Here is a 25,336-nt window from a genome sequence, read left to right as displayed (position 1 = left end):
ATGTGAGGAGAGTCTCCCCATCATATAGAAACAACCTTCCAAATATATTTTTCAAGTATGTTTTGCTCCTAGTATATATCTGCTAGCAAGGCAGGGCCCTTTTTCATAGAGTGTAATAATGGCAAAGGTAAATCTACTATAAATTGGCTAATAAGGGTTCCTCACCAGCTAGAGCCTTTTTGAAATTATATAAAATACTGTAGTACTTCCCCTACATCTGAATAGTATTTGTAAAAAATTATCACATCAAAATGGAAATAGACTGATGATGAACTACTTACTGTAGTTTTGTAAGCAACTACAGGTGCTATCTACATGATATGATTATGATTTGTCCAACATTAACACAAATGAAAAAGAATTGTTTGAGGAACTACGAGTGTACCTGTATGCTACGAATGTACCTCAAAGTTCTCGTATTTATGTATCACTAAACATGTAATAGACATGTTGAAAAGTATCCTATTTTATGTGTTGCATTAAAAAAGTGACAGGGGATTTATGAAATTCCCTAGATTGCAAGAAATGTCTTTATTCTTGTTATATAATTTTTAGATTAGGTAAGGATGAATTTCAAGATTAAATAAATAATACTACAGGCAGGATGAGTACACACTATCCAGTAATTAGATAATGGAATGAGATAGATGAGACACATTAAATAGTGAATGGAGCAGGCCAGACCATGTGGAAAACTACAAGGCACGAAGTTGATCTTATACTTCTGTTTCCATGGTATCGCGAGTGACGTTAGAGTAAACCTTTCATGTCAAAATATTACAATTTTTATCTCTCATAGGTCGAATATAAACGTTTCACGTCAAACTGTAAGACACGGTGACTATGGCACTACGACAATGTCATTGACTGTTCTCAACTCGTTTCATCTTTCTGATACCCATTTTCAATCCAATTTGTGCCATTTGTATATAATTCTTAGAGAGTATAATTTTCAACTGACATAATCCTATTCTTTCCCGGCAGTCTTCGCAAACATTATTAGTTTAATTTTGAAGGGCCACAGTGTTTTGACTGCAAATTTAGTATAATTATTAGTCTTTTAATTGATGGTAACAACTGTTTCTAATGGTTGGTAAGGAATAATGACGGACCTAGATACAGAATTTGGCTTATTATATTCATTTTTATTCATGAGTTAAGAGATCTTTTAATTTGAAACTCAACTATTACAAGGAATGAACGCCTTTGCTTCCTCATCTGATAAAGATTAATCTTGAATTTTTTTACCTAAAAATCATAAACCTTTGTTGAGATTGGTACTTGGGTCAATACAAGAACTACTAGACCATCCAGGACAACATCTCTCAATCTGTTTAACAATACACGTTTATCTGTTAAGAAATCAACATGTTCTTCAACACAACAATGCAAAAATATCATATTAATAAATACAAGAATCATACAGATACACAACAAGACAAAAAGTATGAGCGAGCAAAGAGATCAGTTTGCAGTAACCAGCGCTGGGCACCTGAGCATATGCAGCTTCAGTTTATCCGGACGGGGAAATTCTTTTTCACACAAGCCACAGGGAAACCGCCTGCCACCATGGAAAGCACGCACGTGTTTTCGTATCTGAATGTACTCGTCAAACACCTGGTAGTCACATACATGTCACATTCTAAATACTGGCTAAGTGAATGAACTGTCAATATCAACAATTGATATTAGCAGAAGATTCACATGAGAGTTGTCATACTCTGAATGGTTTAGAAAGAGAGTGACTTGATTCATAAATGTTCTATTACAGCTTAATTAGTCTTGTTCACTGCATACTAATTCTGAAAGACCGAGACAATGCAAAGAGGAGCTGGAAAACAATGTTTTTGCTAATAGCTGCTAGAGTTTTTTTTTTTTTTTTTTTAACTATTCTGCAACTGTCTGTCTCTCTTTATATTTGCATGGAAAGCTCATAAGATTAAATTTTACAAATTTATATCCAATAAAGAAAATTGAAAACCTAAAATGATTTAATTCAAGGCACTGAAAAACCCCAAAACCAAATATATAAATGTATTACCAGATCTCTTCCTCCTTTAAAACAGTGTCTTCTAAACTATTTGGATATTTAAGACGAGACAAATTTCATAGTGAAAATAAAGAAAACCGAGACAGATACATAAGTTCATAGCTGCTTTCATTGTACTAAGAAACAATAGTACATATTATAATATCAGATTTCCTGAACTATACTGACTATACATTTACACAGACAGAATGTTGGTAGACAAGGATGCCCAATAGACACAGAATAATCTTTCAGACACTTTTCATTTTACAAATATGTTAGAAATAAATCATCACACAGCGAGTTGAAGGTCATCCCTTAAACAGTTCCAACTACTTCTTCAATATGTCAGTAAAGCAGTCATCTTGAGCCACTCTACCTGCTATACAAGCAATCCAACAAAACTTGTCGCCCTCAGTACCTTAGTTGGTATAGCACTGGCCTTCTATGCTCAAGGTTGCGGGTTCAATCCCGGCCGAGGTCGATGGCATTTAAGTGTGTTTAAATGCGACAGGCTCATGTCAGTAGATTTACTGGCATGTAAAAGAACTCCTGCAGGACAAAATTCCAGCAAAGCTGATGTAACCTCTGCAATTGCGAGCATTGTTAAATAAACCATAATTTTTTTCTAACAAAACTTAATGCCTATCAGAGTCCTAGGAATAATCATTCCCTAAAACTACTCTTAAGCTGCACAACGAAGTTACATTCCAATGGATCCCTGCTCACTGGGGTATATATGGAAATTAACTTGCCTCAAGTGCAGAAAACGAGATAAAATCAGGTAGTTATCAAATAGTAATTAAACCACAGCCAAATTACTTTAAAAAAAGGAAGCAGACAAGAAGAAACCAAGATACCAACAGTGAAGGAAATAGTGGCAAAAATATTTGGACAATTCTCCATCTACACATCATCTCACTGCAATGTACAATAATTTTAAAACCACTATGACAACAAATAAAAAAAAAATAGAAGCGAACCTCAATACCCAACTGACAACATACTACTGAGCATAACAACAATCGAAAATCTAGCTACAAAACCGACATACAGACATTTTCTTTAAAAATTACTTGAATTTACACAGCCTCCTAATGTTTCAGGTCACTTGAAACAGTAGTAATGGTGCTTAGCTAATTGTCTATATAGTTTGAGGGATTTGTGCCTGACAATTCTTCACATTTAAACTTGTTGCAATAAATACCCAACTATTTTTCTTTTATGAGATTAGAAGTTCCAAAATACTTTGATACACATTCCGAGAATTATACAACTTTTCTCAATACCGGTACTCAATATATTAGGAGAAGTCACGTGAAGTGCATATGAAGAATAAGGCAGAAAATTTTACAATTCTAATTAAAATTATAATAACATTTCAAACTCACATTTATGATGTAACTTAATACCTGTAAATCTCGTCTTAGATTTCAGAACACACTAGACTTATAGTGCAATATATAGTACCAAAACTTTGCAACATTGTATTTCCTCTTGTCTAGGCCTTGTAAAACAAATAAGCAACAACTGTTGCAATTTTCAAGTGAAAACACTTACACCTCAATGATTAGAAATATGACAATTAACAAGCAATGTAACTTACATACTCTATGAATTAGTTCACTCTCTTACTGAACCAATCAGTGATAAAATAGTGCAATATACGGTATAGAATCAAACCCTCTTAATGCCAATGTAATAAAAGGTACAACAGTTAAGACTTATCCATTCTTTTGTATTATATATATATATTGACTTGAGTTAGTTAGCTTCTCAGGATATTGGTGATCTTCTTGAAATATACTTGATAATGGTCCACCAATCCATGAATTCTGATCAGGTATGTAAATACTAATTTAAACATCAACATTAAGCGCACACATCTAGTAGCTAAATTTTAATAGGCAACAATTACACCAGCCCAAAGAACAAAGGGATTTTACGAATATCTAGTGTGACCACAGTTCTTAATGAAATAGCAGGTCCATCACACTCATCTATAATGAATTTAAATTAAACAGCTGTTCTACTTTTTATATTGATTTGTAAGATACCAGAGATGTCATTCATTTTTCCAATTGTAAAAGCAGTGAAATCAAGAAAAATCGCATTGAAGTGTAATTTTAAATATTTCAATGAATGTCCATTTGTTTTTGCATACTAGCACCATAAGAATAATCAAGAAGATTTCGATATTCGTATAAGCTGAAATAAATTGTACAAAATTTATTTGAAAGTTTCAAGTTACAATTACCTAACAAATTACACTTTCAAAGGAAAAAATTAAAATAATGCAAATATGGAAGTGTAAAAAAATGTTAATTCATGTATCTTACACAAATATGCACGAATTCTTACCTTATTGCACTGTGGACAGGTAAACAATCCGTTTTCAGAATGAATATGTACATGTTCTTTCAAAGCAAGCACCTGGTCAAACACTGCCTTGCATATTGGGCATTCGAATATCTTCTTTTCTGTTGGACAAACACATACCATTACTTGCTATAATACAAATTGCAAAATAATATACATATAGGGCGATTGAACTGTCTTCTTTATGCAATCCTGCATTATAGTGCTAGGCCCTCCACATTTTGGTACCTCTAACTAGGAGATTTCAATGCAAGGTTAGATGTAAAAATTTATATCCCTAAGATGAGTCACCTGCGCCTTCCTTATTGAAAACAGAAAACTCTGCATTTATTGAGTGACCAAGGAACCGCAACACCAGTTGATATTAGACAATTTCTTCTATGTTAAAGGAAGCAGCATCATAGATTAGGTTGTACTGATACATTTTAATAACGTGTTATGTTTATTTATAAGTATTTAAAGTGTTAGTGTTCGAAGTAAAACAGTTTCAGAATACATGTTTAAATTGCTGGCCTCATTCTGTAACATGTGTATGACCCCTCACCAGCATATTGCACCTGACAAGTTGCAAAATTTCAACCCCAATGGAAATGAAAGTAGTAGTGACATTCATTTTAATGTTCCATATTCCGTAATGTGCATACACTATGTTTTTTAAAGCATAGAAAAAAAATAGAATGAAGTGAGGTTACGTAATCTAACAGGCCAGTGGATGGAGCCATTCTTCATAAGGAAAGGTAACATATAGATGTTCAAAAATCCTTTGCGTCATGTATGCTGGTAATGTGTCACACTGCAACCACATCGTTAGTTTCATATTCATATTCAATGACACATCATGTAAGAAGTCACTTTGCAAAAAGTGAAGGTAACATTCTTCCATAAAGTTGTGCTAGTAGAAATAGGGACCAACGATTTTACTGTCCAAGAAGTCAGCCTACCATTTTTCTTCTTCTTCTTGCATTATATTTCAGAAAATTATTAGACCCCTAATTTTGGATTAGTTTTGTCAATGATGCCTACCAAAAATGTGCCAGACATGTACTGCTTAAGCAGTGGTTTGAAGCACAAACAATTTTAACTGATGGTGTCTCAACATTCTTATGTATAACAGAAAAACCATCAGTATTAGTAAATTGCTTAATATATACATATATTTTTTTTTATTTTAGTAATGCTTATTTCGTGATTTTTAGTGCATATATCCTGGTATTTAGGTGCATACGAACATGCATATTTTACAGTTTTTTAGTGCAAATGAATCCGCTCCCTAATGATAACCGTATCACACTACTATATAGTGATGCGACCAAATACCGGTACTCGTACTATGGATGCATGGCATGGCAGTTGACTCACAATAAATTCAAATTGGTCTCTGTGACATAACCATACATCACACTGTCATCTAATGATGTGCCCACTTACTATGGATGCCATATGACAAATGACTTAACTTTGAAAAAAAATTAGTTGCCATGACTTATGTTTCAAGCTTCTTCTTATATACTGTGTATTACATTATATTATATGATATGGTATGGCTATGTAAGAAGGATGGAGGATAGCAGAATACCAAAGGCAATGCACAAAAGGCAACTTCAAGGAAGAAATAGAGGAGGTCGATCTCAACTATGTGGAATGATAATGTACAGCAATGTGGAAAGTCAGGATGACGAATGGGGTACAGAAGACAGAGAAAGATGGAGAAGTTTAATTAAAGGATATAATTGAATTTGAATGCTGTATATATTTACATTATATTTGAAAATGTCCATGTGAAATGTTTATTGTAAGATGAATGTAATATTTGGTTGGAGAGAAAACCTCAGAATTGAGGAGCATTCTCAATTAATAAAATTAATTACTTACTTAATTAAATGCTTAGAATATTGGATTTTGTCCATTTGATTTCTAACATGCTAGTAAACGGTCTGTGATGTTATTATCTGAAATGTTGACAGCTTTGCAGCTTAGTATGTGCTGCAAGTCCACAGTTAAATCTTTTTCTCTCCAGAGAACACATTTTGGTGATGTATAAATTCCAATTCTGAAGATATGTGCTGCCAAACAGTCAAGTTCAGTTAGTAGTCGAAGACAGACACTGCTGTTCTTCTTGGACGAATAAAATTTTAATTTTTTTTTTAATTTTGCATCATTATTTTCCAGAAGGTGAAGGTCATATCAATACTCACCTGTATGGATTTTAATATGGCATGCCAGGGCTGAATTATTGAGAAAACGCTTGTAGCAGATGTCACACTGAAGAGGCTTAGACTCCTCTGCCCCATGAACCAGCATGTGCCTCTGTGTAGTGAACAAAAACATTCCATTATACCACCTTCACAACATCTTTTCGAGACAAAACCTATCCTGTAAGATATAATCTATTCTGTTACGTACTCAAATTCTTATTTTTTTTATTGTCTTTGTTATGTTATCCACATCAAAATTACTTCCACATTTCTTTACACATCATAATCAAAAAATCAGCTTTATGAGTCCTGCTCTACAATGCAGCTTGTAATCAGAATTAGACATTTTGCTGCAGTTCTTAGAAATTTAATCTCAGTTGATGCTATCTGTCTTATATCATCTGTTAACTGTTCGATTCTCACTACTAATGTAAGAACAGAAATTGCTATTAATTCTATGATTTTCTTTTTCTTGCTATGTATTTTAATTTTCTGTGATCAATCTACATAGCACTTGAAGTTTATTTGGCTTTCTATCAAAATCTTAAAAACAGTATGAGATACTGCAGACTGAATAATTAATATATTATTATTTTATGAATAGGTCATCTTCTGTGGTCTAACAGTTATTATGGTATAATAGCCTTTGCACCCAAGGTTCCCAGATTCAAACCAGGGTAAAAAAATTTATAATACAACTTCCTCCAGGAAGGTGTGGGTCCCGTAAAAAAAATGTTGCTAAATTTGCAGCATGTAAAATATTCTAACACATTTATGTAATGTGTTAGCAAAATTAAAATGGTGACATTTCAATTGCCTATGTATTATTCCTAATATTTGAGTCTAGATGTCTCTCACATCTGACCGATACCAGCAGTATCTGGCAGTAAATACAGGAACAAAATGAAAATTCCCATGGTTTTAAATTATGGTTTATTTAATGACGCTCGCAACTGCCGAGGTTATGTCAGCATCACCGACGTGCAGGAATTTTGTCCCACAGGAGTTCTTTTACATGCCAGTAAATCTACTGACATGAGTCTGTCGCACTTAAGCACACTTAAATACCATCGACCTGGGTTGGGACCGAATCTGCAACCTCGAGAACAGAAGGCCAGGGCTATACCGACTATGCTACCCAGGCCGACAAAATTATCATGGTACTAATTAGTATTGCAAATGCCATGATTTCACAGTTCTGTATGTGCCTCATCACCACAGACTTAGTGGAGTTGGCAAAGGACAGAAACACGTATCAAGAAGTGAGTTATAGTCCCGACGCTGTTATTTCCGGCGTGACTCCACCTCTTTGCTTACATCTTAGAAAGTGAAGGCTCTATAAAGTCTACTAGTAGTAGTAGTAGTAGTAGTAGGTAGTATCGTTCGCCATTTTTGTTCTCACATTGCCGAGCTACCATACGAGGAATCTATTTGCCACACCGTTAAACATTATCATGTCGTAGCTCCTATGATAATAAATCAAACGCAATGTAATTCAGCAAATAACGTCATGTGCTTTCTGCGAACGCCAACGAAAGAGCTAAAATGGCGGGCGATTATATTAAGTATTTATCGAGCCTTAAGAAATGAATCAGCGAATCACAAGACGCACACGTTTAAATGTAGCCGACCTGCAACGTGATTGGCTGCTGGAAATTACAGCAACGGGACTATAGTATTATAATTTATGAATAAACATAATTTTCGTTCTTACATTATGTTGACCAGAGAATAACAAGGATTTTGTATTTTCAATTGATAGCAGTAAGAGACCTAATATTTTAAAATTCTAGTCACATCATCATCGTCGTTGTCATCATCATCATAACCACCATCATCAGCAACACCACCATTACCACAGCAACCATCTGACCTCTCTCATATGAAGATTTTGAACCAAGAGTAAAAACTCACAAGTAATTAACTTCCTGGTCATGTGATGAGCTTGGTCCAAGGTCATAGCATAAAACAATAAATGACAAAGAAATGACAAAGGAAACACATATACCCAGTCCTTTAGGGAAGGAGATATTTCCACTTTCCTTCTGAAAATTGAGCCACAGTCTGCTAGATTTTTAGCTACACCACAATTTCACACATCCTAATATGAAGAATTTATAAACAAAATAAAGTAATGAAAATTAAACGTAAAAATAAACCCTCACACACAAATTTCTTAGCAAAAGAACTGTTGTATACGAAATATTATAAATTAAACGGTTTTATTTGATCTATATTACTATGTGCAGAAAAACTGTTTTTCGCAGTTTTAATGAACTTACATTAAGACCTCTTCGGATTTTGGTTAAACCAAGTTCAAATTTAAGGACAATTTACAGTAGCCTAAACTTTGTAAGCATGTATGTGGAAAATTTTTATATGCTTTCATTTAAGAGTTTTAACAGTAAACCAGCTATCTAAAATGTCCGAATTTCACATGTTAATTTCTGACCTGCAGACGGTCTTCAGTGGCGAAGCTTTTGTAGCAGAGCTCGCACTTCCAGGGCTTGGCAGGGTTCACAGACCGCAAGCGTGGTCGCAGTTGAGGGGGTGTCAGCTTGCCATGGGCTGACACATGCTCAATCAGCTCCTTCTTACTAGGAAACTCCTAAACAAAAAACACATTTGTTAATAGGGTTATCAATGTACTCTCCAATGTACTGTACAAACAAAACAGTTTGAAACTCAGCACTTCTTACATACAGCATCAGTCTCAAGACAACTACAGTATACTCTACATATGTCAAGAAGGTGCTTCAGGGGCATGGAGGTGAAGCTCCATGTTTTCTTGGCCTCGACACTAGAATGAGGTGGTGTGGTTGGCACCACACTCTGACTGCCTTTTCCCCCCCAGAGAAAGACCTGGTACTCAAATCAATAGGAGGCTGAGTGGACCTCAGGGCCATTCTGGAAGATTTGGCAATGAGGAAAATTCCATCACTACCCGAAATTAAACCCAGGATCTTCAGACTGTAGTGAATATTTCAGGAAGGCTTAATTATAAACTTAATAACTGTCCACCTGTGACAATTATGATTAATAAATGGCTGTGGCAAGTTTTCAATTTTCTGTGCCATTTTCATTTTACCATTATTCCATTATTTCCATACTAACATCTCAATGGCACTGAATAACCCCTTTAGACGAAGGATTCATAAAATACAATTGATTATCTGTCTGTATCAATATACACACACCTGAGTACATTGTGGGCATTGTACATCGCCATTCTGTACTAGGAATTCCCCTGCATGATACACCGAGTGGAAGTCAGATGGCAGTCCAGTAATGGTCTCCGTCTCCTCCAAATTGTCAGCTGCATGGGCCAAAGTGTGCAAGTTCAGCACTGATGCACTAGTAAAGGTGAGGCTGCAGTGTGAACACAGCCACTCAAGGCCAGGACTGTAACAAAATACAATGTGCATCACATTTTACAGTTGCATAGTGATTGTTAAATTTTATGGAATTTGAGTAAGCTAATTCCCGACAAACTACTTTCACAACAAAGCGCCTCATCTAATTGGTTATGCGATGCGAGCATAAATGTATATACTGAAGATAATCAGGCAAAAGCAGCGTCTTTTATGTTACTTTTAACTCTTAGTTAATGGAAGATATTACAATGAAAAGAACGAAAAAAGGGTATTATTTTCCTGAAATTACTGTAATTAATATGAAAATATGTATTTTTATCAATTTTGCACGTGTACATATTATAATTAAACTAGAAATACCAGGGCATTGAATACATAATGGCAAAAGTGCTATAAATCAGCGCTCCTAGGGGTGAATATCGGAATCTTTTAGTAGGTAATAGAGGAGCGATTATTGCATAAATGTGGAATATTAAGTCTTTAAGTAACCACATTTTGTAAATACAGGGACTGTTTCTGATTTGTATTAAGTAATACAGCCCTAAAAATGTTCAGTAGGTATGAACAAAGATTTTTCATAAAAATACGAGTTGAAAGAGGAAAAAATGCAACCCAGTGCTTTACGATATTACAAGAAGCTTGTGGGAGAGATGTCCAACCATACTGAACTATTTCAAGATGGGTGGAAGTGAGGCATTTGCTTGCAATTAAGAGTTTATATCCAATGAGCTTTAGATCGATCAGTGAGAGAGATGATCAGAAATGATGCTGCAAATGATGTCCGCCGTCTTGCAAGGATTTGTCAACATATTGCTGACATGGCAGGGGACTATATTTGTTCACCACTTTCTTGTTTTTCCCTCAGTCAATGATAGTTAATATCATGTACTAGCCATTAGACAAATATATATATAAAGTATCAAACACAATCTCTTCACAAAACAATACTTTTGCAATGAATTTCTTCACACTGTGAAATTCTTGGTAATGAGATAGCAGATTACTTAGCAAAAAAGGGCACAATGATCCAACAAATTACAAATTCATGTTTATCATTTCAGTCCTCAAAACTAATAATAATTAAGAAGATCATCCAACAAGAAATACATGAAAAATTAACACATAAGAGTGTAAATAAGCAATGGAATATTTTATTAAACAATAAAAATTTAATTCCAGAATGTCCACGAATGAAAGCTGTCGCACTTTATCAATTATATACATGACATGATTGTTTGGCTGTCCATATATGTAAAATAAATACTTTTCCTACTCCTCATTGTTTACTTTGTAAAGAAGATAATACTATAATGTATATGACATGCCTCAAGAATTGTAAAAATGTAATCTGTCATTACGATACCAGAAGCAAGAAGGCAAATGGAAAAACTCCAATAAGCTGAGTATAAGCAACCAACCAAGGTTGCTTTAAAAAAGAATATATCTTCTGGTTATGAATATATTCTTTGTTAAAGCAAAATTTTTAACATTGAAATGTAGTCTGAATAAATACAATGAAGATAGCTATTAATCTACATCCACTAGTGCCGTGTATGTGTGCATAATATATATACATATAAATATACATACACACATATACATTGACTTTTTAGTTGTGAACCTCTTATTATTTGGAAATTTCAGCAGATATCAATCTTATTTGATTTTAAACCACAAAATACTGTGGACCTCCACATCAATTGGGTATTTATAGTACAGGCATTTTTTAAGCATATATTTCAGATATTTAGATATTGTATGTCTGTGGACCATATAGATGAAAAACTTCTTTGTCACAGACCATGTCTTTAATAATCTTTCCACACAGCATGTGAAGAATACTTAAGTTTTGCGTTCAACTCACCCTGGAGTCTTCTTTTTTACAACTGCATTAGATGGAAGCTTCCCAGTGTTGTCAGTGCTGTGATTTTTATGATGTTTTCGAACATGCCTGCAAAATTAGATGAAAATTATTGAAATTATTCAAGTCTCCTTTACAGGGAGCTTTACCTGAAATACTAGATTTGCATAATTTTATATGTTACTATAGGCACATTAACAGAAAACCACAATTCCAAGTCACACAGAGTTGTGTGCACTTGATGTGGGTCTCGGTGTCTCATCAGCCCACGTGAGTTATGAAGATATAAAGGGAAAATTGAGAAGGTGTCGGGTGGAATTCCTGGGTAGCTCAGTTGGTAGAGCATTGGTACATTCAACCAGAGGTCCCAGAATCGATACCCATCCCCAGAACAATTTTTCCCTAGAAATTATTCAAGTCTGCTTTACAGGGAGCTTTACCTGAAAAACTAGATTTGCATACTAGACCATTTAATTCGTCATAGACTATTCAAAGTGCGATGAGTCCACATTACACTCGTAATCAATGTGTGTGCGTGTGTGCATGTGTGCGTGCATTTGTGTGTGTGTTGTTTTTTTTTTTTTCAAACAAAAATTTTAATACAATTTCGCTCGTTTTTGCTTCCTTTTCCAGATAAAAATTGTTTTATATGAACCATTTTATAGTGTGTTTTGGGAAAGCCATTGATTTAATTCCCAATATGCTCAGTCAATTTAAGAGAGCATTGTATTACGATAATAAATTACTGAAAGAATTTTAGTTTTGTCCTTTAAATGTGCAGAAATTTGATTCGAACAAATGTAACATTTTAAAATTCCTTTGCAGAGCAAGAAGTTACTTTTATTTGGATCAAATTTCTGCACATTCAAAGGTCAAAGCTAAAATTCTTTCTATCATTTATTATCATAATACACTGCTCTCTTAAACTGACAGCATATTGGGAATTTAATCAGTGGCTTTCCCAAAACACAGTATAAAATGTTTCATATAAAACAATTTTTATCTGGAAAAGGAAGGAAAACGAGCGAAATCGTATTGAACTTTTTTGTTTGAAATATCTCAAAGAATAACCCCCTAAAATTATGACATTACTTAGATTTCATCCTGTATACAGGATAACAGAATACAATCTACCTTAAATGCATAACAACTTTCTCTCTTCTGGTGAAATTATAATACATTCAAATCTTAAGGAAATCCAAGTGTACCATAGATAGATACATAAATAAATTACTATTAACGTGTATTCAGCTCTAGTGCTAACCTGTCTCTGTTGTGAATGTGTGAAAACTGATGACCGCAAACCTCACAGACGTACTTTTTATCTCCCAAATGCAGCAGAAGGTGTCTCTTCAAGCTGTAGTTGCGTGGGAACGCTCGTTGGCAGGTGTGGCACTGGTAAGGATACAGCTGTGACAAGATCAACACAGTAAGACACTATTATTTTCTTGGAGATCAATTTATGTGTTAACTGTTCATTTTATTTGTCTATACTTTTTGCATTTCTAGTCAATATATCACCAGAAAGTGAGCAAAGTCACAACAGCACTCACCTCACTGTCTGACCTGAACTTTTTGGGTGGAAAGTGAGAAAGACCTTTACGCCTGAAATTCCGTCCAGATTTTTTTGACTTAGATTTCACAGACTCTCCATCTTCCCCCTACGAAAATAATATAAGCTGTAAAACTGAGTTCTGACATCCTTTTGTTTATTCACAATATCCAATAGAGATATATGGACAATCTAAACACAATTATATCTGAGCAACGACTTGAGCAAACTGTTAAGTCTGAGTATTGCATCATATTCATTTGCTTGTCATCATTTGTATCTTCTGGTATCCCAGAAACACTGGGTATGCAAAGAGAAACAAAACAAACTGGGGCCAGCAGTATCCATTATCTGGAAGCTTCTAATGACAGCCACTAGAGAATGAAACTAGTAAGATTTGTAGTCAGCAAAATAATTGTGGAGCAAGTTTTCTTTACTTACTTCGTGTTTTCCTGCCATTTTTTTAGTTGGTTATTTAACGACGCTATATCAACTACGAGGTTATTTAGCGTCGATGAGATTGGTGATAGCGAGATGGTATTTGGCGAGATGAGGCCGAGGATTCGCCGTGGATTACCTGGCATTCATCTTATGGTTGGGGAAAACCTCGGAAAAAACCCAACCAGGTAATCAGCCCAAGCGGGAATCGAACCTGCGCCCGAGCGCAACTTCAGATTGGCAGGCAAGTGCCTTAACCGACTGAGCCACACCAGTGGCTCTGCCATTTTCACCTGACTACTGCTCTATTACAGTTTATCTTCGTATCACAATTGTTCCTTAAGTTTAAATATATCGTAAAATAATGGAAGATAGGAATAAAAAAATGAAAGACTACAGAAGAAAGGAAATAAAATGAAAAAGAAAATACTATTTGCAATGAGGAGTACTCAATCATGAGAAGGAATCACCTTATGGAATGGAGAAGCCTTAACCACTTCAAGCACGGTTTTGGCTGCAGTACATTGGGAAGCTAAAAGACAGTTATAAAACCAAGCAGCCTGCCATTAGACAGCAAGAGAAAATGAAGACACGAAAAGAAAGAAAGACAAGATAACAGGAAGGGAGAAAGAAGAAACAAAGAAAGCAAGAAAGGAATGAAATAAAAAAGAAAGACTAAAGGAAAGAAAAAGAAGGAAAAAGAAATGAATGAAAAAACCAACAATTAAAAAAGAAAGAAAGAAAGGGAAAAATGTAAGAAGAATAGTAGAAAAAAAACAACGAAATTGAAAAAAAAAAATGAAAGCGAGAGAAAAGAAAGAGAGACAGCAGAAAAAAATGAAATTAAAGAAAAGCAAGAGAGGGAAGAAAAAAATTTGAACAGCCAAAATATTCAACTCACTATCTGTAAACAACTGTGTTACGAAATGCAATCTTCATGCCTCAAATGGCTTACAAGTTGGGGTCTAAAGCTACTCACCCGTTCGCTGTCATGGATATTCAAATGCTTTTGCAGATCCTCCGAACTGGTAAACCTCTCATTACACTCGAAGCATGGCCACAAGTGTTCCAGCTCTTCTACTGCTGAAACAAATAACATTCTCATATCTCATTTCCGTTTCTGCCTACATGCTTGTTACAGGTCTACTGGAAGTCTATTCTCGGCCTTTCTAACCAAGTAGGTTCGATGCATGATTGGACTCCATGTCACAATCATCAATGTTATAGAAGGATTGTAATTCCAGACCACAGATTCTAAGTGAAATGATAATTAACATTTATATATACTGCTTTATAGAAGAATCTACCTAAATCTCTTTTATTTATAAAGCTTCCTTTTTCGCATGTTAATAATATAAGATACAAAGTAATATCTCGTTAATATTTACAGACAAGTAACTGTTGCAATGGAAATCTACACCCCAAATGCAGGTGATAATTAAATGCCATAAGCATTTAAAATGCTGAGTTAGTAGTAATCCAAAAACATTTATGAATGAAGATATTAGTTATTATTCTGACATGGTGATTGTATTTGTATTGTATTTATAAACTTGTCCATAACAATTCAATATTCAGGTTTTCAGGGAAAAAAATCACTCAAATTTCAATATCCTTCCTCTTAATCTTTTCCTCAATGGCTTGTAATTTTTCTTTACAATCTTTAAAAATTGTGCATGACATATGGAAGTAAATGTCAGGAGTAATTTCAAAGTAAAACATTTACCTCAACTGAACTAATAACAAATGTTTCAAAACGGGTATTATAACACTAATTTGCACAGTGCGTATATTAACTGGTTCTGCAGCAGAAGTAGCAAGCAGAACCCAGGGACTCGAGAAGTTGTGTTGGTATTTGTGCAGGTAATGAGTCAATGACCTTGCCCGCAATGAATGGTGTAGATGGGGGGAACAAGAGAGGAGATTTAATATTACCACCTTCAAGCCAGGTGCTTCACAGTACCAACTTTACATCGCTGCCGGGTCAAATACTGCTGCTTGCTTCATTGTAGAAGCAGTTAGTATACACAATGATATGTATATGTGGGAAATCTCGTGTAATATAGTACCTATATCTATAAAGGGGAGAGTGTTTATCGTATAATGTAGTACCTATATCTATAAAGGGGAGAGTGTTTATCTTATTCACACAATTATTTCCCAAAGGAAAAAATGGGACTCTCTGCATCAAAATCCACAGTTAATTCCCGATTTACCACGAAAATCGTCTGTAGCTGCATTTAGATTGGCAACAGGCCATGATTGTTTGGCTAAACACCTGCATAGAATTGGAATATATCAGTCCCCTAACTGCCCATTGTGCAACTCAAACCAAGAAATGGATTCGGAACACTTCAAAATCTGTGCTCCATTGGCTGGTCATGATAATATCTTTGAAAAATATTGGAGTGCAAGAGGTCAAATGACTTTATTGTCAAACGCCTGGCATTAGAAAACAACAACAACATTTCAGAATATTTTATACTGGTACCAAAACGTGAAAAAATCATTTTAAAGCCTTTGCAGTATAATGTAATACTTTTACCTTCAAGTTATAGTATATAAGTGATAATGTTTTCATGCTTATCATACTTTATGGAGTATAAGATGAACCTTTATTTTAAGAACAGAATAGAGGGAAATCAAGCATGTTGAAACATTTGACAATTACTCCTAAAAATATGTACATGAAAGTAGAAAAAACCTTTCGTAATAACATTATACTTAGAATCATGTGCTGCAGAACATTATTTTGTAAAAGCAGTAAAACAACATTACAAATACTGTAGTTATTGATCAAAGATGGAGACTGCATCTGTTAACAGTTGGATGTTCCATCCATGTACGATACAACCCTTATCCACATATATTATTGTTGACCAAATTATCTTTTATGAAACAATCCTGTATCTTGCCTTGTCTTAACGAAAGTGGCTTACTGTAAGGATGAATGACCAGCAGTTGACGAAAGTTCAGATCGAGGGTACCAATAACAGTTACATCAACCTCTCTGTCAGCCAGAACACAAGTACTGTTTATTCTTCTGGTTAGCATTGGCTTCCATGATCACCATAGTAATAGCTCTCAAGGAAAATTGAAAGTGAACTAACTTTCACAGAATTACATGAATAGTCACTTGGCTAGGTCTTAGAGAATATTCATTCTGCATATAGTTTTTCCGTCATTTTCCCCAATACTAAAGGACAAATGTTGAGATGACATTAAAAAAAAAGGGGGTCACAGATCTACCATGTCCTCCACATAATACTTACTTTCTTTCCAAATTCAAGCAGTCACTTCTGTTTTAGTGCCTGGATGATTTTTTAATGGCAGGGCTCTTAACTCTGGTGTTATTCACCCTGGTTCTACAGTGTGACTCGTAGATATCACTAATGTCGAGAAGCATAGAGCACTTAGTTCACTACAGGCTATAGAGATTACACAACAGGCACCGGATTTACATTGCACCCATAATGAATGATGATAATAATGAATTGTTGGGATGTAACAGGGGACCTGGAGTATCTAGAGAAAAGTCCTGTGTTGCCTGGACGTGGGTTGATTTGAACCCAGGCCACCTGGCTTATAAGCCCAATGCACTAGCACTGAGTCACAATGGTGGTTTTGGATGCAAATGCAAGATGTACGAATGTGCAAAAATTGTGGTTCGATTCCCAACTAGTAAAGGACAAGCTCAGTTAAATCTCGAGTTGATGTTCTAATGGCTGGGAGAGGTACCACTGCTGATAGAGAACCAAGGCTCAGCCTTAGTGACAGTTCTTTCTGCTTTACGAGTTCAAATATGTTATGTCATCTTTTAGGTTTTTTTTCTCTTCAAAACTGCTCGTCCCTTCAGTAGGATGCAAATCCTGGAGTAAGAATAATGAGCAACAAACTTGGAGCTCATACAGGTATTTCATCAGCCCTAAGATCTCTTGCAAAGATGCAAGATTATGTGTATCTCATAGGCTTTTTCCTTCCTAACATCAGTTATTGTCACTTATGATTCAAGAACATTTTAATCATTTTATATGACCACATGTATTGAGTGAAAGTTGTTATTCTTTTTTATTTGTATAGACTGTAGAATAAAAAATAAAATAAAATATTGAATCATCCTATGAAAAGCTGGAGAGAAAATTAAAATCTTTTGTTTAGACTGTAACAGTTCTCATAAGGTCTAAGGCTTGCCAGGAAAAAAATTGACAAAAAAAAATAATAAAAATAAAAAATAATAATAATAAAGAAAAAATAAATGTTGTACTCACTCCTCTTTTCTGCATGTGCGTCTGGCTGCAGCAATGGCAGACCTCGCTTGGTAGCATAGGGCAAACTGTACCACACTTGCAACTCCTGACGAGGGTGGATAACACGCGTTGTGGTGAAGTACAGGGAGTGGCCCTGCTGGCTCAGAATCAGATTCTGATCCTTGAAGCTCTCAGCTGCTCGAACAAACCGCATCCAGTTCGATGAATCTATGACCACAAAAACAATAAAGTTTCAACTCAAAGAGATATGTACTTTGTTATTGGAAGAAGACTTTCTCTGACTATTTCTTACTTACTTACTTACTTACTGGCTTTTAAGGAACCCGCAGGTTCATTGCCGCCCTCACATAAGCCCGCCATTGGTCCCTATCCTGAGCAAGATTAATCCAGTCTCTATCATCATCATATCCCACCTCCCTCAAATCCATTTTAATATTATCTTCCCATCTACGTCTCGGCCTCCCTAAAGGTCTTTTTCCCTCCGGCCCCCCAACTAACACTATATGCATTTCTGGATTCGCCCATACGTGCTACATGCCCTGCCCATCTCAAACGTCTGGATTTAATGTTCCTAATTATGTCAGGTGAAGAATACAATGCGTGCAGTTCTGTGTTGTGTAACTTTCTCCATTCTCCTGTAACTTCATCCCTCTTAGCCCCAAATATTTTCCTAAGCACCTTATTCTCAAACACCCTTAACCTATGTTCCTCTCTGAAAGTGAGAGTCCAAGTTTCACAACCATAAAGAACAACCGGTAATATAATGTTTTATAAATTCTAACTTTCAGATTTTTTGACAGCAGACTGGATGATAGAAGTTTCTCAACCGAATAATAACATGCATTTCCCATATTTATTCTGTGTTTAATTTCTTCCCAAGTATCATTTATATTTGTTACTGTTGCTCCAAGATATTTGAACTTCTCCACCTCTTCAAAAGATAAATTTCCAATTTTTATATTTCCATTTCGTACAATATTCCTTATTCCTTTGCTGTGGTTGTGCCAGAGAAATAGTCCCATTCCGAGGCTTACTTCAAGGATTCGTAACAAGCTGTTTTTTACGGTGATGGGTTGTTAGCCCTTCGCCCAACCCCCAAGCTGGAGGACCACCCCTCATTGGCTGCCCGCAACTGCTTATTCAATATATTCACAGCTACCCTCCATATCTGGAGGCCGTCTCCTCGATCCGCAACCCTAGGACGCGCCATGCCGTGGTGATACTATTTCTACTGCTTTAAAAATACTGTAGGACGCGCCATGCCGTGGTGATACTATTTCTACTGCTTTAAAAATACTGTATATGAAAAAGTCCATGTATTTTCACTCGTTTTCAGTGTCAAGCACTTAACAACCAAGTCACTAACTCTTAACAGGTCTCAACCTAATTCACATCCATTTTCAATTTGTGCATTACTGCATGTATCTTTGACTGTTGTTATACATAAAAGACTATGGATCAGTAAGATTTTTAATTTCTCTAACAGAGGTCTCATAATTGGTACTGATGAATTTGTAACCTCAGAGTGATGGTGTTGTTTTCTTATTCATCTTGTCACTTTCTCACTCACACTTACTACAACACCACAGATTGTCATATGCATTAAATTGTCCAAATTTAAATTAACTGCTATATTATTTTTCACATTAAGAAAACTGAAGTAAAAAACAGAGTTATTCAAGTACAGATATTCGGTAAAGTATGATTCTTTCAATGTTTACTCTCCAAAATGCTATACAAGGCAAGTAATGTATTTCACCTTACAAGCATTTCCTTTCCAAATTTCACCACTTGTCACTGTATCACATTTTCAATTTAACAACACATCACGCCAAACATGAGGAACTGTTAGCAAGATCTACATAAAAATTTATGTTAGCCAGAAAGCAATGATATAAAAGTGATACAATGGGAGCAAAAATAGATACCGTACCACAGAAGCAAATGGAATTCCACAAAAATTCATTTGCATAACATGTTGTACAGTTGTTCTTGGCAAAAGAAAAACAATGTACCAATAGCAGTAATGATGACAAATATGTCCTAATAGGATACATTTTTCAATATTATAATTAATTTCGTATCCTTAAAACAAAAAATAATCGTGTTATTTAGACATGTATTCTGTAAATAATATGAAAAACCTGCATTTTCCTAAAGAAGCAACTAGTTAGGCATTCCGAAATTATGAAGCAGTTTCCTTCTGTTTGGACTTGAATACTCAACTGTTAACAGTATAGATTCAAAATGCAATACCAACAAAAGTGAATCAACACGAAAAATTTATTCTAAAAAATTCTCTAAGTTCCTCTAAACTTACTCTCACATGCTGTGTCTAGCTTCAGCATGGCTCCAGTCTCTGACTCAACCAACAGTTCCAACTGGGACTCTTCCCCATCTGCTGGGATAACATGGTCATCTGCTTTCACCAGCACACCTTCTATTGGTCCAAACTGAGTCCTCTTTGGAATTGTTTTCCGAGCAAAAACTCCATATACTGCAAAATTCAATGACAAAGTCAAGAACGAGACCCTAATAATATCTTTTATTAAATACCAGTACAATTTTAGAATATCGATTAATACATTTGAAAGCATTATTAATTAAGAAAAATAAGAACAATTCGTAAAAATTCCCTTGAGAAACTTGGCTCTATGAAGAACAACCATTGAACAGATAGTGAGTTGTTTTATGGTTTTTATTTATTTTGTGAATTTGAAATTCTTTCATGTTGAACGCAATTTCTCTATAAATAAGCTTCTGTGAAAGAATAATAATGCATAAGGTATTTGAAAAGCTGCGACATAACCTCTTATGGAAGATTAACGATTCCTCGACTAAAATTGTCTTATATTTTGTGTATTTTTTGCATTATTTTGATTGGAACTGTATTTCTGGAAGGAATTCTGTTCTCTAAGAGAATTGTTTTTCTTGTAGTACAGGTGTTTTTCAAGTAGAAGTAATTACTATTTGCAGTTACATCGGTAAATTTTTATTTTAGTAAAGGCTCATGCTGTGCAGTTACATAATCTCCAATCAAGATTATGAATTAAGTTAGTACTTGACTTTGTTCATGTTTAGCAAAACTGTTTCTACCACAAGGTGAATAAAGCAACCACCAATGGTCACGCCAGTTAGGGTCCTTCACAAGTTATATATACTAATATTTTCCCTATATGTAAGTAATATTTTGTACACTGCTATGTAAAATTCTCAATTTCGAAAATTAATTGTTTAAGAATGAGGGGCTTTTCCGGCACGCTCTCAAAAATGGAGTGTGCGCGCGTGTGTATGTATATGTATACATATACAGACAGAATTATGGGCCAAGGTTATAGAACTCCATTTTGATAATAAATTCTGACCTAGGTAATTTTGATTTTAATAAATTTAAGAAAAAAGTTAAGCAAATTGTTTAGCATTCATGTCTATTTTCCCTTTTCCTTAATTTCAGTATAATTACTCATTATGTTCCGTTCTATACTTGATTCTCTACTTTTACCTTCGTAATTATCACTGTTTCGTAATAACTGTATTGGTTTTGTAATTTTATTCAATTTTTGTTATGTTCAATTAAGTACAAAATATGAGCTTGCTCAAACGGGTGTGTGACGTCCTTAATATGTATTTTTTTACTTGGTTATTTAACTATGCTGTATCAACTACTAGGTTATTTAACGTCGATGAAATTGATGATAGTAAGATGATATTTGGCAAGATGAGGCCGAGGATTTGCCATAGATTACCTGACATTCGCCTTATGATTGGGGAAAACCTCGGAAAAAACCAAACCAGGTAATCAGCCCAAGTGGGGATTGAATCCTCGTCTGAGCACAATTCTGAATCAGCAGGCAAGCGCCTTAGTCAACTAAGCTACGCCGGTCGCTCTGTATTTATTTTGCATTGTATGTAGCAATATGAAAATACTAATATATATGTTGTACACTGAAACATTTTTCACATTTGATTTTTTTTAATTTTGGGAAATGAAATTTTTTAAATGAAAGAGTTCTTGAAATAATTATTGAAGATTCCTTTACAACTTCCTGTATCTATTTGCTTGTTTCACAGATCCATTAAAGATGGGAAAAAAAAAAAAAATTAAATGACGGGATAAGTAATCTGTTCAAAGGTACAACAAGTTCATGTAGTGTACCTTGGAACATACCCTCTTGTACTTTGGAACATATGGAATATAAGTGGGAATATAGCTGTAAAAACTCATAATCATATTTAAAATTATTTGCTATTATAAACCAATGCAGGTTCTCTGATTGAGATTTTATTTCCTGGAAGAGCCATAACGGCTTCCACAACTTTCTTCAAGTTATCTGGATCATCAATTGGGGGCGTCTTAATTCCAGACTTATTTCATCGTAGCATGATCTTAAAAAAAAAAAAAAAAAAAAAAAAAAACTGGCAGTATCGTGTACCTTGGAACATGTTCCATGGTATAACATGTTTTGTGTTCAGAGGTACAAGAGGGTGCACGTTTAAACAAATATAGCTGCCAAAACTAGAGGTTCGAATAAATTATGAAAATTAACATATGTCATTACTCACTAGATGATAGGGAACACACCGTTCTTGATTGATAGTCACAAACACAATTTGGTCTCATGTTAGAAAACGTATATCAATGAACGAAATGTTTACTTTTGGTACTAAAAAATTGTTTTGTCCACAGAACTCACACTTTGCAATAAATCAAACCCAAACTACGACCAGAGCTACTTAGCGGCTTTCTCTACAATCTACTTCAGTTTGAGTCCTCTAGGCAGCAAAAATAAGAAACAAAAAATGTTCCACGATACACTATGTTCAAGGTACAACAGTCTCTCCTATATATAAGAAAGAAGGGATGTGTTCTATATACTCATGTGTCTTATGTTAAAAGCAGTACTACTTCTTTCTCCTCAAACCCTTCATAAATAACTTTTTCTGAAGGACTAACCCTCGAGGAGTAGAAACAACTTATTATTTTATTACATTCTGCACTCACCAGATGAGCCACTGAGACATGAGCCAACTTTATTGATAGCCAAGTATGAAGCAGGCAATGTGGCCCAGGCCCTAGAAGGGACAGGTTTGTCACAGATAGTTTGCACTCGATGCTGTGGACAGCCCTGCTCATAAGAGCTGCAGCATTCCTCACACCCTGCAACAACCAGGCAATATCAGTACACACTAAACACTAGGAGGCAAAGATTACTATACAGTAGCAGGAAGCAGTAGAGTGTGATTGACTATTTAAAATACAAAATGTTTCATAATTGATTAACTACTGACACCAGGTGAAGGAAAGTATAATCACTTTATGAGGCCACTAGATCTGACTACTCCTATTTTCTCTGATTAAGGGGATATGTACACCTTCTTGTTAATATAAATTTAGTAAAATTCGGAATTTAATTTCTATATATCCTGAAATAATTTTATGCTGAAATTTGGCATTGTGATTACACTATACTTCTAGATTACTAAACAATTTTTTTGAATCTAAAGAACTTTAATTGTTAAGGATAATTATATTTTTAAATCAAGATACGTAATTTGTGCAGAGAAAATTTATTTTGCTGATATCGTGTACAATTTTGAATATTTTTAATGCTTTCTTCTCTATTTTATTCATAATTAATGTGTTAATAAATCCTGCCATTATCAGTTGAATGAATAAGTAATTAATATTTTTTGCGACTTTTTTTTTTGCAATGAATTGTAAAATTTAACTATTTTTACATAAATAACTAGTTATGAAAAAAGAACTTCAAATGATAAAACAGTGTTAAAGGCAGGGTTTTTCACCATTATGAAATACACTTGCATGCAAAATTTCATGAATTTGTCTTTAAAAAATGTAGAAGTTATGAAGAAAACGGATTTAGAAAACTTCAGTTACGGGAAATGAGTGACAAACTTACCAAAGATGAGAATTTTTGTCTGTTTTTAAATGACCAAGTCAATTGACACAGTCTCACATTTTAGGTCTAGGTCATAACTCGAGAATAGCAGATAATTATATTTAAACCTTTTTTTCACCATACTATTGAGGAAAGTCCATTCAACAAAAAAGAAAAAAAATATATATTTTTTTTACGGCTTCTGAAGGTGTATATTCCCTTTTAAATAAAAAATATGAAGTCTTCAATCACGTGCCATGCAATGACAAAACTCAGACTATCATCCCACAAGACATAACAGTTTGCACTAGACACCAACAGGACCTATTTAATATGGATAAAGAACATTCTAAAAAAGAAGAGGGAAATTATTACTTATTCATTTGAGGTTTGGATTGACTGAACATTTCACTTCTAGTGAAATAAAGTGATGCAATGTTTCGAAGGTAAATTTACCTTCCATCTTCTGTTGTAAAAAATGAGGAGGAAAAAGTCTACATTGTTTCTTTTCCTTTCTCCTTTTATTTCATCCAATTCCACTTACAAATAATATCATTTTTAACTACTATGTTATCTCTTATTTCATATAGTGCCTATTTTTTTTTTCAAGTTTTGTTCACACCGTAGTTTCTGTTTTGATAAAAATCCCTACCATTATTTGCTTATTTGCCTAAAATTTATCATCTTCTGCCGTCAACCGTCGATCAATCAAGTGGATTTAGCCACACCTACTATAACTGTCTTGGTGAGAAGAATACTCCCTTCTCACCTTATCTTAAGACGAAGGTATTGTAGATGCAACTTTCAGAATATTAGCTTGTTATATTCCATAAAAATGCAAAAACTTCAATCTAGATTCATCCTAATATATAATGTGTGACTAAATCTACAATTGTCTAACATAAGTGCGGAGGAGAGCACAGAACAAAGTGAAAAACAATCAATCAGAGACTGAACCATCAATTATATATATACCGGTACATTAAACCTAATACAAGATTTGTATTGGTGACATCATTTGTAGATGTAGCAGAGAATATTAATATATAGATCCTGATCACTAGAAGTGTGCTCATGAGTTCTCGTCCATTTAACAGAGCTACAACATTTGAGATCGCATCCACTATTCCTGTTTTACTTTACACCCAATTCTTTAGCATTTTTGTTATCCATACATTTAATATTTAAGGCTAATTATGTAAAATTTAAAATGTCAGCTAGTCAACTGAAATTACTAATAGTAATATTCGTAACAAGTAGGTATTCTCTATTTTGCCTGATCGAACCTTAAAAATTAAGACTTTTTCAATGGACAGTGAAAATAATAAAAGAACTTTTCA

General features: G+C 34.5%; 1 protein-coding gene across 7 annotated transcripts in view; it reads right to left on the bottom strand.

The window, feature by feature from the left end:
* Window positions 1-25,336, bottom strand: part of LOC138706428 (PR domain zinc finger protein 10-like) — a 93,181-nt gene that overhangs the window by 31,301 nt on the left and 36,544 nt on the right. For 4 of the 7 annotated variants that reach the window (XM_069835721.1, XM_069835725.1, XM_069835723.1 and 1 more), the window contains 11 exons: window positions 23,099-23,254; window positions 20,417-20,593; window positions 18,097-18,303; window positions 14,808-14,911; window positions 13,392-13,499; window positions 13,103-13,248; window positions 11,842-11,928; window positions 9,801-10,005; window positions 9,056-9,211; window positions 6,604-6,715; window positions 4,391-4,509 (listed from right to left, as the gene is read on the bottom strand). In XM_069835721.1, coding sequence (XP_069691822.1) covers window positions 4,391-4,509; window positions 6,604-6,715; window positions 9,056-9,211; window positions 9,801-10,005; window positions 11,842-11,928; window positions 13,103-13,248; window positions 13,392-13,499; window positions 14,808-14,911; window positions 18,097-18,303; window positions 20,417-20,593; window positions 23,099-23,254 — 1,577 coding nt within the window. The remainder of the gene's footprint in view (window positions 1-4,390; window positions 4,510-6,603; window positions 6,716-9,055; window positions 9,212-9,800; window positions 10,006-11,841; window positions 11,929-13,102; window positions 13,249-13,391; window positions 13,500-14,807; window positions 14,912-18,096; window positions 18,304-20,416; window positions 20,594-23,098; window positions 23,255-25,336) is intronic. The other 3 variants (XM_069835722.1, XM_069835726.1, XM_069835727.1) reach the window with 3 other exon arrangements.

The sequence above is a fragment of the Periplaneta americana genome, chromosome 9 (assembly GCF_040183065.1).
Source record: "Periplaneta americana isolate PAMFEO1 chromosome 9, P.americana_PAMFEO1_priV1, whole genome shotgun sequence".
NCBI lineage: Eukaryota > Metazoa > Arthropoda > Insecta > Blattodea > Blattidae > Periplaneta > Periplaneta americana.
This window is presented reverse-complemented; position numbering and strand designations above follow the sequence as displayed.